Source organism: Cryptomeria japonica, chromosome 10 (genome assembly GCF_030272615.1).
Source record: "Cryptomeria japonica chromosome 10, Sugi_1.0, whole genome shotgun sequence".
NCBI lineage: Eukaryota > Viridiplantae > Streptophyta > Pinopsida > Cupressales > Cupressaceae > Cryptomeria > Cryptomeria japonica.
Window position 1 is genome coordinate 94,086,017 of NC_081414.1, and position 19,825 is coordinate 94,105,841.

At 34.3% G+C, this 19,825-nt stretch overlaps 1 protein-coding gene across 2 annotated transcripts in view; it reads right to left on the reverse strand.

The window, feature by feature from the left end:
- LOC131052609 (actin-related protein 2/3 complex subunit 4) overlaps nucleotides 1-19,825 on the reverse strand; it is an 88,925-nt gene that overhangs the window by 39,599 nt on the left and 29,501 nt on the right. For both annotated transcript variants that reach the window (XM_057987207.2, XM_057987208.2), the window contains exon 4: nucleotides 13,079-13,106. In XM_057987207.2, coding sequence (XP_057843190.1) covers nucleotides 13,079-13,106 — 28 coding nt within the window. The remainder of the gene's footprint in view (nucleotides 1-13,078; nucleotides 13,107-19,825) is intronic.

Genomic DNA, 19,825 nt, shown 5'->3' on the forward strand with positions numbered 1-19,825 from the left:
CCCGAAAGGGGTTGAGCCGGATTGGTCCTGACATCTTGTTACCAAAATCATCACTTGTTTAACAATTATTTAAGATAGACTCCCGAAAGGGGTTGAGCCGGATTGGTCCGGACATCTCAAATATGTATATTGTTATAAGTGATAAATTATATGACATTTTGAATTGAGTCATATATTTTGATGTGAAAATTCTACAAACTTGGTAAACTCTCTCTCAAGAGGGAGTGTTAAAATATGTTCGTTCGTGTTTACGAAAATGACGTAAAACTATATATATATATATATATAATGAGTTATAGTATATATATACTAATATAATATAATATATCAATCATTAATTATGTTATACACATATATATATATATATATATATATATCATAATATATATAAAACACTAAATATTAATCGAATGGTATAATCTACAATTCATAAGTTAACTATGTATCACGATACTATCGTGATTGTTATACATAAACAGTCACGGTATTATCGTGACTGTTCATGTATAACAGTCACGATAACTATCGTGACAGTCCTATTACAATTAGTTAATGCCGACAGGTTATAAAACAGCGACTATATTATTATTATGTCGTTTGTTAGGAAATAGTCGGTATTCAAAAGACGTGACTGTTGACATTTACATCGATTCAACTTATATATATAGTTGATCTTCGTTGGTCAATCAATCAATCACAACGGCAATTGCATTGATCAGCGAATATCAACTATACATAATATATTTATATATTAGTATCTTCTGATCCAATTTTCTTAACATAAATTACCATGCCCAACAGATGATATTAATTTCACCAATCAATAGAACGGATAAAATATAATTGCCACTAATTGAGAAAATCGCTGACTAGCTTTGACATCAATGACAAAATAATAAAATATTCAACATTTTCCTATAATAATTTGATTAAACAGATTTAGTTATATCGAGTTACAAGAATATCATAAAGGTGCCCTATCACTGAAATCCGATACCTTAAATATTGTTTTTCATTAAGTGTGGAGAAAACCAATACATTAGCCATCAAGAAGTTTTAAGGTAAAGATTTTCACACTTGGCAAGTCAAGCTCTAGTTGATCCTTATTGAAAAGGATCTATGGGATGTTGTGAATGGGACTACATCAAAGCCATCTATATATGCATACATATATATACATACATACATATATATACACACATACATATATACACATAGATATGTATATATATATATGTATATGAAGAAAACCAATACCCTAGCCATCGAGAAGTTTGAAGGTAAAGATTTTCACATTTGGCAAGTCAAGCTCTAGATGATTCTTGTTGAAAAGGATCTGTGGGATATTGTGAATGGAACTACACCAAGCCATCTAATGCTCACAAGATCTCAAAGAAGATGACGAAAGATCAAAGGGTGACAACTTTGACTAGTCTTGGACTTTCAAATGCATACCTACACCACATTGATTATTCAACGACCTCAAAGCAAATGTGTGATGAATCCAAGGACTTTTGTTTGAATCACAAGTATCAAGTGCAAAGATGGCCTTGAAACAAAAAATATTTGGGCTAAATATGATGGAAGGGGACAATATTGTTCAACACATCAATAAGTCTTGTTCCTTGATGAATCAACTAGTAGGGATAAAAGCCAAGATAGATGATGATGATGATGATGATGATGATGCAAAAGCTATTTTGTTGAAAAGCATCCTCCTAGCTGTAATAAAGAATTGTGTTCACATTGAACAATATAGATTTCACCCTAGCAGATATAATCCCTACCTTGATTGACAAGAGGCTAAGTAAAATGATTCAACTATGACAAAATTGCAATGTTTGTCAAAAACAAGTTGACCATTCCGCCAAATCAAATTCTTCCACTTCAAAGAGAAATCAGTTTTCAAAGGATATAATTTTGAACTACAATTGTAAGAAAAAAGGGCATATTATTATGAATTGTATTAAACATGCCAAGGATCTCATCGACAACAAGCTAAATATATGGTATTATTTGCTTACAATGATGAAGAATGGCTTTTGAATCCATTGTTGAAGACCTCCACACAAGAACAATGAGAAATACATTTTCTAAACAAAATTAAGAATTTGTATCTATGATTGGACCTGAAATGATGGTAATTGCATTATTTATTAAAAGAATATGAATGTAAATATAGGCAATCACGCTAAGGATGTTTCCTAAAGAAACATTCAATAACTTGAAGCAAAATCTAATCTACCTATAATACATTATTGACAATTAAAGAATAAGATATGCTAAAATTATTCCAATACCCTCCCTTAATGGTCAATCTATCAACTACACCAAGTTGGCCCCTACATTTTACAAACTTGTTCGAGCTCAGAGACTTGGTGAGGATATATGTAGTCTAATCCTTGGTTGGAACATACTGCAAATGAACTGATCTGTCTTCTACAAGTTGGCGAATGAAATGACAATGAAGTTCCACATGGTTGGTTCGTTCATGGAAGACAAGATTTTTGGCAAATTTGAGCACCCCTTGATTGTCACACAAGAGGGCGGAAGGCCCTTCGAGACATTTGCATGTCAGAAAACATCCTTCAAAACCAAACTGCCTCACAAGATGCTTTAGCAATTCCTCGATGTTTTGATTCGGTCGAGGAAAGAGCTACCGCCTGCTGCTTCTTGCCGGTCCATGTGACTGCACCTGTTCCCAAACTAAAGACATACCCAGATGTAGACTTCCTGTCATCAACAGAACCTACCCAATTTGAGTTTGTGAAACCAATAAGTCTAGGATCTTTGCTTCTACCAAACAGAATGTCAAAGTCAGAAGTGCCCTTTACATTTCTCAACACACGCTTTGCTCCAACCCAGTGTTCAACTTTAGGAGCTTTCAGAAAGCAAGATATGTAGCTCACTGCATAACTGAGGTCAAGTCTAGTGGCGGTGAGATAGATGAGACTGCCTGCTAGTTGCTTGAACGAGGATTCATCCACCACAAGTGAATTTGAATTGGCTGACAACTTCTGCCCTTTTTCCATATGTGTAGAGGTAGGTTTGCAATCCTACATTCAAAACTTATCAAGGAGACTCCTAGCATACTTCGACTGAGAGATAAAGATACTGCCATCAGTTTGCCAAACCTCAACACCTAAGCAGTAATGCAGAAGTCCCAAGTAGAATAATATCACCACCAATAGTTTTGACATACAGATTGGAATCAGAAGTACTCCTTTGAAAGCCTTGATCACTGAGCTACTTATCAAGTTTTATGTACCAAGCCCGAGGAGCATGTTTCAAGCCATAGAGTGCTTTCACAAGTCTGCATACCTGGTGTTCTTTACCGGCAACCTTGAATCCTACAGGTTGCGTCTTGTAGACTTCTTCCTGCAACTCACCATTGAGGAATGCACTCTTGACATCCATCTAATGGACTTTCCAATCAAACTAGGCCGGCATGGCAAGGACGAGTCAAATTGTACTCATTTTGGCTGTAGGGGCAAAAGTCTCCTCATAGTCAATCCCTTCTTTCTGTGAGAACCCTCGAGCAACTAATCAAGCCTTGTACTTATCAAGCCTTATACTTAACTTTTATACACCCATTTGCAGCCAATGGGCTTCTTCCAGGTGGAAGATCAGAGAGGACCCAAGTGTTGTTCATCAGAAGACTACAATGTTCAACTTCCATAGCCTATTCCCACTCAGGTATACCTTTAGCCTTTGAATATGTCTGAGGCTCATAAACACTATGAATATCGGCCATGAGACCAAAATTAACTGTATGTTTTTGTTTGCTCTTGTTTCTAGACAATCTACCTTCAAGGAGCTCATCATCATGAAGATCACCAATAGGCTTGGCCCACCACTTAGGTCGGATAGTAGAAGTGCCAACATCTAAAACAGGTGGATCAACATCACCAAGAATGTCAATAACAAAGTCATCAGGATGCTACTCAGGATTCTCCAGTGGAAAGTCAAGTGGTGCAACATGTCAGGGAGACTCCACAACTTCAGAATCAGAGTTTGTTGAATCCCTCCCATCAGGTGGACCTAAGGGAAGACGAACACCCAAATCCTTAGCCTTCAAAGGTTGATCTTCACGGCTCAAAACAAGAGAAGAGAGTTGAAAAGGCCCTTGCTCTTCATCAAAAAACCACAAACTAAGAATACATACAGAAGAAAACGTGGCTCTATAAAACACTTTGGGCTTGGAGACACAAAAGAAAACCACATAGAAATGAAGACACAAAGACACTTGTCACAAGCGCAGACTCACGTCACGAACAAAAACCCTCACGAATCAATATACAAATTGCTAATTACAAACGCAGAAGAACTTATCGAAAAAATAAACAAGGAACTCAATAGGAGATAGAAAAAAAAATTAAAAATTTAGAATTATAAAATTTTCAAAAAAAATTTAAGCTTGCTCTAATGCCATGAAATGATGGTAATTGCATGACTTATTAAAAGAATATGAATGTACATATAGGCAATTACGCTGAGGATGTTTCCTAAAGAAACATTCGATGACTGGAAACAAAATTAGAAAGAATCTAATCTACCTATAATACATTATTGACCATTAAATAATAAGATATCCTAATATTATTCTAATAGGATGTGTGTGTCCCCAATCACAATTGTTACTTAATTGTGATTGGGTGTGTTTGTAGCCAATCACATTTGTTAGTGATAGTGGTTGTATGTGTTCGTCTCTAATCACAGTTGGGAATCATGATTGGACATGTTTGTCCCTAGTCATAATTGTTGTGAAAAAAATGTGTCCCTATTCATAACTGATGACAAATAGATGTGTTTGTCTGTATCCTTCATTTCATGGGTAGATGTGTATGTCCCTACTCATACATTGTGTTTTTTATTTATCAAGAGTTGTTAGTCTACCTATCCCTACTTGGAGAATGATGTAATAATGGTGGTGTTAGGAATATTACATTACTAGTTATTTGTCCAAATCTAATCATGGATCCCTTGTGATAGGTATGTTAGTATGAACATTGTAATATCATGTGTATACGACAATATAATATTGTAACATTGGTTGTATGAGTATCTGTAGGCACAGTATTTCAATTTTTTACAGCTCCTCTATGTAAAGGAGTGGTTATAGGAGCTATCCTGTAGTATAGGATATGAACACCTAGAAATTTGTCTAATAGAATTGCATTGCATTTGCTAATAGTTTTGGCAAAGATTTTGCTGGTTGGTGCCACAAAAACTCTATTTGCAAAGACTCTCTGGTACAATCTAATCCCTTTTACAAGCCCAAGTATGCCAAAGAATCTCTTTGTTCTCATCCTCATCTCCCATGTTCACCATCTGTCTCTTTTTTTGCCATTGAAACTAACTGTGAGCATCATGGTCTTCCAACAATGTGCAGATAGCATAAGAGGTGATCTTGCTTCTGTCTCCCTCTGTCCAGCCAAACATACGCTTCAACCTCTCTCCAATCAAATGTACACCATCTCTTGAATTGATCATACACTTCAGTCTCTCCAACCAACAGTACCCTTCACTCTCTAGCAAACCATACACTTCACTCTTCAACAGATCATACCTTCACTCTTTATTTCTGCAAGGGTTGTGTCTGTCAACATTTATGCAAGAGTCTGCTCCATGCACAGATAGCAGCCATTCTCTTTCTTAGTTGGGAAGGTCTTTTCGAGTTTCATTCAATGATATTGTATGCACTGTAACAGATCCTTTTTAGTGACCTAATTTGATTTGTGAAATTAGTTGCTCTAATATCTGTGGCCTGAAATTGTCCAGGTGGCAGCTGGGAGGAGCTCATGACCTTCTTAAGAGGGATTTACTTTTATTCCACCCAGCCTTTAGCCACAACAGAGAAACCTGTCATGTCCCCTCCTTGAACCTTATATATATCTCAAATGAAGCGATTATTATTATTAATTATTATTAATTACCAATAAATGAGTATTTAAAATTTATTTATTAAACATTATTATTTAATCAATATTTATTACTAATGATATTCTTGAAAATAAAACCAATTAATATCATATTATTATAAATATAATCTATACATTATAAATTACAAACATAATTTACATATTCTTAATTGTAAACACAATTTATATATTTAAAACAATTAATATATAATTTATATATTTGTGAAAGACAAAGAATTAATCCGTAATAACAATATATTAAATATTTCAATATATTATATAACAATAATGTGTCGGAAATTCCCTAAGCGACCATGAGCATTACAACTGCTGAAGAAAGCCGACTCTCCTCATTTTAGCCACTTACAAACATGGTTCGCTCTTAACAACGATTGGGTGAGTGCCAATAACATATTAAGGATACAGCATCGAGTATAATCCATTAAGTCAATGGATTATTCATCCAAACGATTCATTAAAACAAAGGGAAAGACAGTGGTTAAGGCTCAGGAGAAGACGCCACCTTTCAAGGAAAAAGTCTACCCGAAGGACACGACCTCCCAGCAAGAAAAGAAGTCTATAAAAATGCGGGAAGAGAAATGGCTGGAGGACATATACCTAATATAACCATATAATCATATAAGGATATCATCTGCAATCATCGAATAGATGGGAAATGATTAAATATAGTCTATGCTCATAAAAGGAGGAGAAATGACTTTTTTTATTTTATTCCAGCAGATCGCTCAAAAGGAGAATATGGCAATAACAGGCAGTAACATCCTAATTCTCGGAGATATGCATAGGAGAGGTATTTAGTATGTATGCTTAATATAAGAAGCTTGATAATATTCTTATGCAGAATTTAGTAGTAATATTAATAATATTAGTATAGACTGCAATATGTAATGACAGTCATTCTTAATTCTGTATACAATGGCAGACCAGATCCGACACATGTCAGATCTGTCTGCTCTTACAGCCACTAAATATAGTTAGTGCTTTTAGGCAGTGGTAGAATTAATAGGTTATTAGATAACACATAAATTATTGGTAATATTGTTTAACTCGTCTACTTATTTATGTATATATCTACTCAAATCTAAATAAGGAATAATATAAGGATTGTAAATATAGATATTGATAATAATAAATATTAATATAATAATAATTAATACAGTACTTCTAGAAATTAGTGATAATCATATATGATATAACTAGTAATTAATAAATATGAAAATGATTTATAAATGAATCAGAATAGGATTAATTATTTAGTATGGTAAGTTAGCAAGTACTTGATAGACTAAAGAAAGATAGAACATCACAGATTGGATTCATGTTAAGATAGACTTGACTATTAATCAAGTTAGTATAAGTCATAAGTACTTTGAAAATAGATTAGTTATGGTTAAAATCGACCAAACCCTACATTACAAAACCCTTGCTGGTTTGGGTTGGAGAAATGGGTTCAAATGGAGGGGAAGAGATCATGACAGAGGTGATGTGTTCAAGGGAAGCAACATAGAGTAAGATTTTAGTTTAAGCGACAAAAATAAATCGTCCACAAATTGTGGTAATATAAAGAAGAATCCTATAAGACAACCTAATACATGAGATAACATTGAGTGCAAATGGAAAGCTAAATATTAAGTTTTGGATACAAAACATTAGCCACAACCTTACCAAACTGGCAAATGATTGTTATGAGAACATTCAACAAGGACCTTTTAAAATGTCAGGGTTCAAGGAAGAAATAACTTCAAATTATTAGTATCATCGAAGATCAAAAGCCTTAATGATGAAACATTTGAACAAAGAAGCCAATAGAGTAAAAGAAGAACTGTTATTTAAGTAGCAGAATAAGAATAAGCCAGTCACTCCCTAGTTAGCATTTTCGAGTTGGATAGTTGTAGCATACCTGCAAGCCCAAGAGGAACGATTACACAAAAGATAGAATGGGTACCTGCTGATCCATAAAGTATTGGGGGAACACTTCTTTAAATAATCTGATAAAACACATAGTTTTGTATTGATGTGAACGTAGGACACAAAGAGTGTGCAACCCCTTTTCAGTAACTTCCATCACAAGCTACCACATAACCACAATGACTGGATACAATAAGTTTCTTAATCTGTTTTCTAGTAGCTTCTCACACAAGCTACCTACATGACCACATCAAAGGAGGTGATAGGCTGGTATTATTTATCTACCAAAAAATATTATCTATCGCAACCCATACATGTAACAAAATACCTCATTTACGATATAAAATATGATGACAAAATGAATTGTGTCTAGGCACTCAATCACGTGGGCTCATTGCACATGGCTTTATACTTAAATGTAGCGCGTGTCTTGTGCATAAGTACTTGCCACTTGATCAACATAGAACAACTCCAAGCATATAATGTTTCTAGAGAATATTCAATATAGTGTAAAGCAGCAAATGGATGAAAAGACTCAGTCTATGTTTAAGGGCTTCAGCCAGTAAATCGGTACTAATTAATATGATGACAAAATGAATTGTGTCTAGGCACTCAATCACGTGGGCTCATTGCACATGGCTTTATACTTAAATGTAGCGCTTGTCTTGTGCATAAGTACTTGCCACTTGATCAACATAAAACAACTCCAAGCATATAATGTTTCTAGAGAATATTCAATATAGTGTAAAGCAGCAAATGGATGAAAAGACTCGGTCTATGTTTAAGGGCTTCAGCCAGTAAATCAGTACTAATCAAGGTTGCATGGATACGGGGGTTCTTGGAGATGTCGAGTACTGGTACTGGTACTGGTACGGCTATTTTTTCAAAATAGGAGACGTGGGTACTTGGAGACGCCAATTTTTTTTTTTTTATATAATTTAATAATTTATAGAAAATCTGAAAATCTAATGACATTGGACTTTCAAAACAAGAAATAACATTAAGTATTAACTATTAACTATGAAGTTTAGGATCAAAATGCAATACAATCATTGTGTCATAGTTTCAAACTGATTAGTGATACTGATTACATATTGAAGATAGCTTGATAAACAGCAAGCTGATACGCAAACCAAAAACTGAAAGCAAAAATCAGAAATTTTATATTTATAATCTACTCTTCTTCGCCATGATCATCCATATCAAGGTCATCAGCTATGAGGCTCTCCAAATAGTCATCACTCTCGAATTCAGGTTCCTCTGATGGTAGAATAACAGGGGGTAAATCAGCTAGTCCATCTGATTCAGCCACTTCATCTACAATGGCTGCAACGTCTCCATCAGGTGAAATTTGATCCCATTTTGCCGAAGGACCCTCATTGTATCCAGGATCTACACGAGAGAGAAGACGAAGTGAGCTATGAATGTACACCAGGTTCTCTGCTTTCTTTGATCCTAATCGGTTCCTCTTCAGTGAATGAATGAACCCATAAGTGCTCCAATTTCTCTCACAAGATGAAGAGCTAGCCACTTGTGAGAGTAATCGTATTGCAAATGATTGCAATTCAGGGGCTTCACTTCCATGATTCCACCACCACTCTATAGGGTCTTTCTTTACTTTCATATCATATATAGCTTCCACAGAAGCAAAATCACCTTGCCCACGTGAAAACTTATTCCATTGAGTCCTCATAACTGAAGCTTCCTCACCTCGGCCATAAATCTTTTTAACCGCAGCCCAAAAGCCCTTCATTACCTCTCTATCCTGATGTGGAGCTCTCTTTTTGGTCACTTCTATATCATACCATTTAGGATTAAGGGCATAGGCAGCACAATGAAGAGGTGTGTTAAGTTTGTTCCACCTTCCATGTAACTTTGCTTCTATCAAAGGATATAAAGAAATACCTTTTGCATCAGTTATCTTCTTTACTCTTTCACACATGGAATCTATTGCTTCATAAACCTCTCCCAAACATGCCTTATCTGAATCTGCAAATTTGATCACCTCACATATGGGCTTAATAAAGTCCACAACAAACTTAACATCAGCCCAAAAATGCTCATCAAGGACCATAGCTCTCACCTCAACTGCAATATCTGATGTAGATTGTTTCCAAGCTGCCCATGCATCACTAACAACCGTGGAACACAAAGCTCCTTTGACTTCACAAAGGCGGTCAAGAAGAATGAGGTAAGAAGCAAAACGTGTGTCAGCAGGTTTGAGAAGTTCCACCTTGGCAAATTTACGATAAATGGCTTGTGTGTGGTGATGGTTACATATGAACATTTGTATCTTTCTGCCCTTCTCTATGAGATCTGAAATCTATTGGAACTTGCCAATATCCTTGAGAGCATTATTTAATGAATGCACACAACATGGTGTCCAAAATATCTGCCTGTACCTCTTTTGCACCAACATGCCTGCTGCTTTACAAACAGGAGCAGCATTAGTAACAACTTGGACTACATGTGATGCCCCCACCTCCTCAATGCTATCACATAGCTGGCTATGAAGAAATTCTGCATTTTTTTCTTGCCCTGAACAATCTATTGCCTTCAAAAAATAAGGCCCTTTGCTACATGTTACCATGATATTAAGTAGTGGACGATTCCTAGCATCTGTCCACCCATCCATCACAATACTACATCCTTCTTGAGCCCACACTCTTTTCAATGGTGCAGTTTGTTCCTCTAATCGACTATTTTCTTTATCAACAAGAGTAGTGCGAAGCTTCTCATACCCAGGTGGTTTATAGCCTGCTGGTGCATTATTGATAGCACGAACCATCTCTTCATAGAATGGAGAGCGAGCCACATTGAATGATATTCCATTTGCATAAAAGAATCGTCCAATGGCTGCATCAACTGCTTCTCGTCCTTGCACATCAAACAATCTTCCAATGGGGTTTGCGCTGCCAATGTGTGGTCTTTTGGGAGTCGGTTCAGTTGCTAAACCTCTAGAAGTCACATCCACCTCTGACTCTATATCATGACTGTAAGTTGTAGTAGCTGCCCCTGTTGTTGAAGCATGAGAGCTTCGCATAACAACTTTCCCATCAGCCCTTTCCTATTCTCTCACAGCATCATATCTTTCACACTCATTTGGACAACCTTCAACACCATTACATGGCAAGTGGAGGAAATGAGCCTTCACCCTCGTGTAGGTACCTTTCCATCCCAAATTACAAAGTTTGCATTTGATAGTGGTTGTTCCACCTGATCCTTTCGGCCCCGGAACACGATCAACATACTTCCATAGTGGGTACAACCCTTGTCTTCCTCCACCCGACATTTTGAATGCTCAATCTGAATAGAAAATTAAAGTTTAAAATTAAAACAAAAGAATAATATGATTATAATTTTTTTTCTTACTGCTCAATGTTCATACTTAATATACTTGAAAATAAAAAATGAAAAATATTATTATTGCACTAAAAAATGAAAACAAAATTGCACTCACAGTATATACTTGAAAATAAAAAATGAAAAATAATAAAATAATAAAATATGCAGCATCCAATGGCGACTCACATTCACATTCAGTAAAATTGAAAACAAAATTGCACTCACAGTATATTAAGATTGGACATTCATAGTTAATAAATTAATAATATTAACTGTGAATGTTCGATACAGATACAAATACACTCACATTCATAGCATATAAATTTATAATACATTAATAATTTAATAATTTAATATTATAAATATAAATGTAATTGATATAATTAATAATATATTAATAATTTAATAATAAATAATAAATATTAAATATATTATATTATAAAATAAAAATATAAAGTTTAAAAATGGCAAAAACATAGACTGAAACCAGAAAAATAAAATTCGAAATTTTTTAGCCTATATTGTGAAAAATATAAAATCGACGAAACCCAGCAAAATGCCAAAAATGCAGACGAAACACACAAAAAAGGGTAAAAAATTGAATGTTTTAACGCCGAAATGGAAGGCAAAATGAAAAAAACCTGTTGTTTTTGTGGTAAACACTAAACCCTGCCTGCAAATCGATGAAACCCGTGGATGCAAACCGACGAAATCGGAAATATGTTCGCGCGACGCTACAAACCGACGAAAATCTGTTCGCGTTAGGTTTTCTCTGTTTTCTTTGACTTTTTGGTTGTCGTATGTGTTATGATGCGTGACTTTTAGGGTTTTTTTTTAGTTTTTTTTTTGCGTTTTTTGATTTTTTTATTATTTTCGGCCTGGAGACGTCGGGAGACGCCTTGCCGACTCCCACCCACGTCTCCTGTAACCGGAAACGCCTCCAATGGCGACTCCCACACGGGATACACAAACCAGTATCCGGTTCGAGTCTCCAAGGGTCTAGGGTACGTTTCCCTGCAACCCTGGTACTAATTAATATGTGAACACAAGCAGAATATGAATAACTACTAAATAGTATAGAAATGTGATATTCAAAAATGGTACCTCTTCAGCAATGAACAAACATCAACAAACCATACAAATATATGCACTAGCATGAGCCAAGAAGACATCTTATTTCCTGGGTTAATTTGTACCAAACAGAGCAAATTCTACTTAGGGAGTAAATACAAGCATAGAAGTTTATTAGGGTGCGAATCTCATATTATTTCTGAACTGATGATCCATCCATGAGCATTGCTAGGAAGATAGAACTATCACAAATTTGCATACTTAGAAAGATTTACCCTCTGTAGCTTCAAATTAACATAAAGCCAGTGGTCTCCGAGTTTCTTGGATACAGGAAGAAGGGACATAGGGCTGCAACTTCTTAGACAACAAAAAATTTGCCAATTTTGCAGGACAGCAGGAGGTCTGGTATCAAAATAACTTAAACAAACTAGAACCAGATAAAACATAAGTAAATACACTAGCTAAATTTGCAATGACAATTTTCCCCCTTTTAGCTTTTTAGGGATTTTAGCATTACTTTTTCTAAATTTTCATGCACCAAATGGAGCAGGCTGCCAGTCCTAAAAAGAGAGGATGTCCCCTCCAAGTCCCCATGTCCACAGGACATAAGGGACATCGCCCGGACCCTCATAGACACATCCCTATGGAATGCTATTAAGAACCAGTATAGAAAACTATATACATGTTACTTACCACTAACACCCTTGTCAAAATAAATTTTTTGGATGCACATATAGTCTCAAAACACAATCAAATAACACTCAAAAGTTTTCTCCATTTCTAATGCTTAGTAGAAGAAAGGTAGAACTTACAGGATTTAACAAAAGCTCTGTACTGGTCCTGCAAAAACGAAAAACAAAATGGATATTACTCTTCTCAAATAATAACCCTGCAAATGGTTTATTTTGATCTTATTCTGCAAATAGTCATCAATGCAAATTTTAGGCAAGAATATCTGTGACAAATTCAGAAGTCGTTAAAGCACACTCCTTAAACTGAACCATATTAGACCAGAGAGCAAATTTAGCTTTCAAAACAACTATAAAGAAAGATTTAGTCGTCTAAAAAGAATCATGTGTTTATTCCCTGACAATGGAAACAAAATATAGAATGTCATTATATCTCCATGATGTGATGTGATTTGAGTTATGAGTTCAACAATTTTTGAGTTGTTAGGCAATTGATGTTTTGACCACCATACCCAAAAATCACACCCATGCCCTTTCTTTCTATTGTCTACAACTTGCTATGAGTTGATTGGGAATTGTAGACGTCCAAAATTAATTGAATTAAATATTTAATTATTTTTATCCTCTCTACATAATTAATTAATTTAATTATGTTGTCCTTTTATTTCTTCTCAAAATTAATTAAATTTATTTTAATTAATCCTGTCACTATAGTCCAATAATTGATTCATTAAATAAATCAATTATTCCCTATTCTTCTAAAGTCCTCAAAATTAATTAATTCTTCTAAATTCCCTTTAGTTAGTTAATTCAAATTAATTAACTAAATCATGTGATTCCTACAAATCACTTTTCCCAATCCACACTTAGCCTAATTAATTCTTCTAGAAACCCACTTAGCATTATCTCCTAGTTTTTAATTCCTCCACTCATTCTCTCTCCTCTTGTCAAATTCTCATACAAATCCCATTTGTCTTCTAATCTTCAATTATCCCACCTAATCACCTCCATTAATCATTTGCTAGTGGCTAATCCCCATGATTAGCCACCAAGTCAAGTCGTAATGTCCCTTACCTAATCTATTTCAATATATTAAAATTGATTGATATTCTTCAATTAGTTATTATCAAGTGCTTATCTATTTTCCTCATTAGATGATTAATTTCATTATTCATAGTTCTTAATATAGATATCAGACCTTGCTACTACTTCAGTTTTACAAGAGAAGGGTTTGCGTTTGTTACCAAAGCGCTTAGAGACCAACTACAATAGGTTCCCTCAAAGTTTACAGATCTAAGCCCTTACCTATCTTGGGTCTATACCCTCAAGGCTTATGGGTCACTAATCCCCACCCTGTCTTAGGACTTGACCTATTGCTTGGATTTAGACTGCCCCTCTTTGGAACATCTCATTCCCATCTTCTTAAATACGGACAGTAATAACATGATTTAGACTATAAGTAATTAAGTATAAATATTTCTTATGTATCATGAATATATATGTGAAATTATATATGACTGTCATACATATTGCAGTCCATATTGATGTTACTATCAATTCCACATAAGAACATTATTGGGCTTCATAAATTAAGCATACTCATTAAACACTTCCCATGCATACCACCAAGAACAAGGATGTTACTGCCTGTGACGTAATAACAGTTCTGATCTGATCTGATCCATGGTGATGTTACTGGATGCTTTGATTCCTTTTTCTTTATATCTCTCAATGTGAGAGAGAGGTCATACATCTTCATCATGTATGCCCTTTGGCAAGAGACACACCCTTTCACCATTAACACCCTTTGAAAGTGTGCAACTCTTCATTATTTCTGCCCTTTGAATGGGACACAACCTTTCACAATCAGAGCTGCACTTCTTATTTAAATCAGATCTACACTTCTGATTTCCAAGTTATCCCCTCCTCTCAAATGAGGTTTTCTTCTCCCTTTTTATATCTCATTGTTGAGGGAGTCACAACTTTTCCTTTCATGTCTTTTGACTTTTCATTAACTTAATTAATTTTTAATTAATCATATTTAATTATATTATTTTATATATTAATTTAATTTTTAATGTTTTAATTTTATTATTATCATTTATTATTAAATTATAAATTTCAAAGTGGGGACATTACAGTCCACCCCTGCCAAATTTGTTTGTCCTCAAGCAATGTCGATTTTAACTTTCTCAAACTAAGTCATCTACCAATATGAATAAAAAACACAAAGCATACACATGAAAAACACAAAGCATACACATGGATAATTGCAAACACAAAGCATACATGAGAATGCACGTATTGTCAGATTTCTTCTTATTGACTAGAATGATTCGATGATTCATCTTTACCCTGCAAGATGGCAGGATCATATAGCTCTGATACCATTTGTAATGTCCCTTACCTGATCTATTTCAATATATTAAAATTGATTGATATTCTTCAATTAGTTATTATCAAGTGCTTATTTATTTTCCTCATTAGATGATTAATTTCATTATTCATAGTTCTTAATATAGTTATCAGACCTTGCTACTACTTCAGTTTTAAGGAAGAAGAGCTTACGTATGTTACCAAAGCGCTTAGAGACCAACTACAATAGGTTCCCTCAAAGTTTACATATCCAAGCCCTTACCTATCTTGGGTTTATACCCTCAAGGCTTATGGGTCGGTAATCCCCACCCTATCTTGGGACTTAACCTATTGCTTGGATTTAGATTGCCCCTCTTTGGAACATCTAATTCCCATCTTCTTAAATACGGACAGTAATAACGTGATTTAGACTATAAGTAATTAAGTATAAATATTTCTTATGTATCATGAATATATATGTGAAATTACGTATGAAGATTTCCATTCAACCATGTGTATATGCAATATGGTATAGGTATGTCAATATGGAATATTATTGTGGGCGATATGTCGTTGTCTCATATCTTGACCTCTAAGCCTGGAACTTCAAATATGATGTCTAAATGTTCCCTTTTATACATGGAATCCTGATATGTACTACTCCTTGTTGGCAGCTATGTCTGATTTGCTATTACTATAAGCAGATTGTAATCCTTATATTCCTTGCTGGTGATATATTCTCCTCTAACGATATTTTACTATCTACTCACCTCTTTATTGACGTCTATTACCATCTATTTATTCTGATCCATAACGATGAATAGTAATCCCTTAATGTATGCAATGTGAGGTATGACCCTATTTGTTTATAACGATAGGATTGCTGTCTCCGAGTTGGAGATATACACTTCTAGTGATGAGTGACGGTGTTGTTTCTCTTCTTATTAACTCCTAATACGTCTTATGGTCTGCAAGGTAGATTCACCCACTTTTCTCACTTTCCTTGTGCAATCTGCTATATAAAAAATATAATAATGATCCTCCATAACCAACTCACATCCAATTTGACTTTGAATTTATATTCTCATCTTCCCAGCGTTGTGTCCTTTTAAGTGTTTATTTGAAGAGGCATGTCTCAATTAATAACTAAAATATTTCTAATAACAAATCAATCTTAGGAATATAGTTATTTGTTTATATTCCATCCACTGTGTCTCTTCATATAAAAAATCATTCTCTTTAGAGACTATCACACCTTTTTGTTAATGAGAGGAAACACAAGTTAATAATTATTTATTAACATTGTCCTCCAAGCAATCATTCTATACAATAATCATTGATTATAAATAACATATTGAAGAAGTTGAGAAAATACAACTTCAAATCCCAAGAACACCTGCAAGCAAAATCCCTGTCACGAGAAGAATGGAGGCAAAAAACAATCATGGCTCTGAAGAAAAAGATTATCATTCAGAGAGGGAATCAATTAATGAAAAAGTACAATACAATCCTTATAAAAGGATATTTGCAACCCTAAAGGTGTGCAACCCTAAATATGGGCAACCCTAATGAAACCTTAAAGGGATAATGTATATTTAATAATTAAAATAATTATTAAATACCTACAATATTATTAAATGCCTAAGTTTAGCTTAAGCATAGAGTATAATAGACTAATAATTAAATAAATAATTATTAGCTAATACAAGATAACTCTAACACCCCCCCTTAAGATGAACTTAGGGAGTAGCTAAAAAACTAAATGCATGAAGCAAAAAAAATGCAATTACATGAGAAGGCAAAAAATTTGGGTCCCGGCAACAAAACCTGATGAGGTACCCAATCACAACCAAATCTCTATGAACCGGAGAAATAGAGAAAACCACGTGGGAAAAAAAACTCTACTCCAAAAAGAGATGGAATACAAGAGAATCACTGAAGCATGAAGAACCTGCAAACACTGTCGAAGAATAACTATCGATCTGAAGAATCTCCACTGAAATAGAAGATGATCAGGTAGAGAAGACTGTAATCTGCATCAGTGCCCTCAAATAACACTACTCGAATCAGATGGCAAACAAAGGCAAACAACTGAACTCGAAGATACAAATGGCATAAAACACCAAAGCCTGAAGAGTTGATCCAACGAACCAAGAAAGCATTAGAACAACAAGAGAACCCCCCCCCCATAATGCTAACAAGGGAGAGGGACAGGTACACTAAAAAGAACGGCCAACAAGAACTACATGACGAAGAACCAGGAGCATCGAAGGTGCAGATAAAAGTACATAGTGTCGTGGAAGGAACACTCACTTGACACACATCATGAGGCTAATGTCTTAGAAGGAACACTCACGTGACAAAGGTAGATGGCAAACAAAAACAAACATCAACCCCCCCATGGCACTTTATAATGTAGTGCATGTACAATAAGGCACAAGATGTGCAAGATCCCAAGTATACAATGCATGGTGGCACTTTATCTCAGTGCGTTTGCATAAATAAAATGATACAATGATCAAAAGAGACAAAAGACTGAAAACAGAAAGAACAACCAAAGACGAGACATCTGACTCAAAGAAAGAGATCCCAGGACCTGAAACATCCAAGATATCCACCAAAGTGCTGAAAAGCAAAAAACTAAATAAAATATACCTAGAGCAGAATCTGGAAAGAAAACTCATATGAATGGAAAGAACACAAAACAAGCTTTCCAACGATATAAAGTTTTCGAAAAACAGAGTTTGGATGCTCAAGTTATGTCTCCCAAAGTGCAAAAAGGAACTTCTGGCTTTGACAGCAAAAAACACCATCAAAAAAGAAAAATCAAAAGATCAAACCTCCAGATCTGAAGAGAGCTCGACAAGAGCTTTCCGACGATATAAAGTTTTCGAAAAAACGCCTCCATATAACCAAGTTACGGCAAAAAGAAAAAAAACCCTCTTTTAGGGCATAAAGAGGGTAAAAAAAATAATAATTATTATTATTTTTTTGTTTTTTTATTTAAGAAATTTTTTGAAGCATTTGCAAGTACAGTTGTACGGATTTGTGTGCCTCGTAAAGCATGCCATTGAAAAAATCATAGCCTAGATGCCCTTGTCACTGAAATAGGTCGAATTATATATCAAAATGACTGGAAACGCTTTTCAGAAGCCAACAATGAGGTCTTTTTTTGTCCCAAACTGCTCTAAAAAAAATTAATGATTTTTCTGACGAATTTCTTGAAATTCGTGCCAAATAAATGTCCAGAACTCAAATTTGTCGAAATTTGACAAATTTTATATGGAAATGGAGGGTTTTTTAGTGTTCTAAGCTCAACAGTGAGATCCGTTTGAGCCCAAAATGATCAAAAACAAAACAGCTACCCCAGATCCAATAAAAAAACTCTGAAAAAACTTGAAACCCTCCTCCAAAAAATCTTCTGAAAAATCAAGAACAAGCAGCAATAGATGTAAGGTCTGATACCATGAAGAAGTTGAGAAAATACAACTTCAGAGATCCCAAGAACACCTACAAGCAAAATACCTATCACAAGAGAAGAATGGAGGCAAAAAAACAATAAAGATTATCATTCAGAAAGGGAATCAATTAATGAAAAAGTACAATACAATCCTTATAAAAGGATATTTGCAACCCTAAAGGTGTGCAACCCTAAAGATGAGCAACCCTAAAGGGATAATGTGTATTTAATAATTATTAAATACCTACAATATTATTAAATGCCTAAGTTTAGCTTAAGCGTAGAGTATAATAGACTAATAATTAAATAAATAATTATTAGCTAATACAAGATAACTCTAACACATACTATAGTGATCGTTCTTATAAGTTTTTAATAAAAACCATAGTTAATATGTATTCTGATAGTGGGTCTCTGTTTTTCTATCACATCAATCAGCATATTAGACTGTCTGTCATGTAGGATCTACTATGTAGAGGTCCATTGCTGTTTATTAACTTTAATTTTATAATATCAATCCTTAAGTCAAATTTGATTAGTTTTAATTATATTACTGAATATCACTGTCTATTGTGAGGGGACAATCTCTGACACCAACAGTTTAATAATTAACTTTATTTATTGTTAGGACGATTGCTATTCTATTATATATTGTTTTTATTGAATAGTTGTTTTTCTGAATTAATTTATTATTATATTCATTTCTAATTACTTTGTTATTTTGTCAATAATATAATATTGTAAAATTGATATTATTATTTAATAAATTGAAATTAATTTTTATAAATATAATTTATATATTAAATCTTGTTTATAATTATCATTAGGATTATATTTAGTTAATTCTATTCATTTATTTGGTTATATATATATACACACACACATTTTAATTGAATTGTTATTTATTATTAAATTCTATTTTAGAGCGGGCATCGTCATGTTTTGATTGTTTAGATGGGGACATCACAGAATTCGCTGAATTTCAAACTTGATGCATAAAAACAGCAAACCCTGTGACATAGCTGCCTTCAATGCCACTCTTCCTCCACATCTAC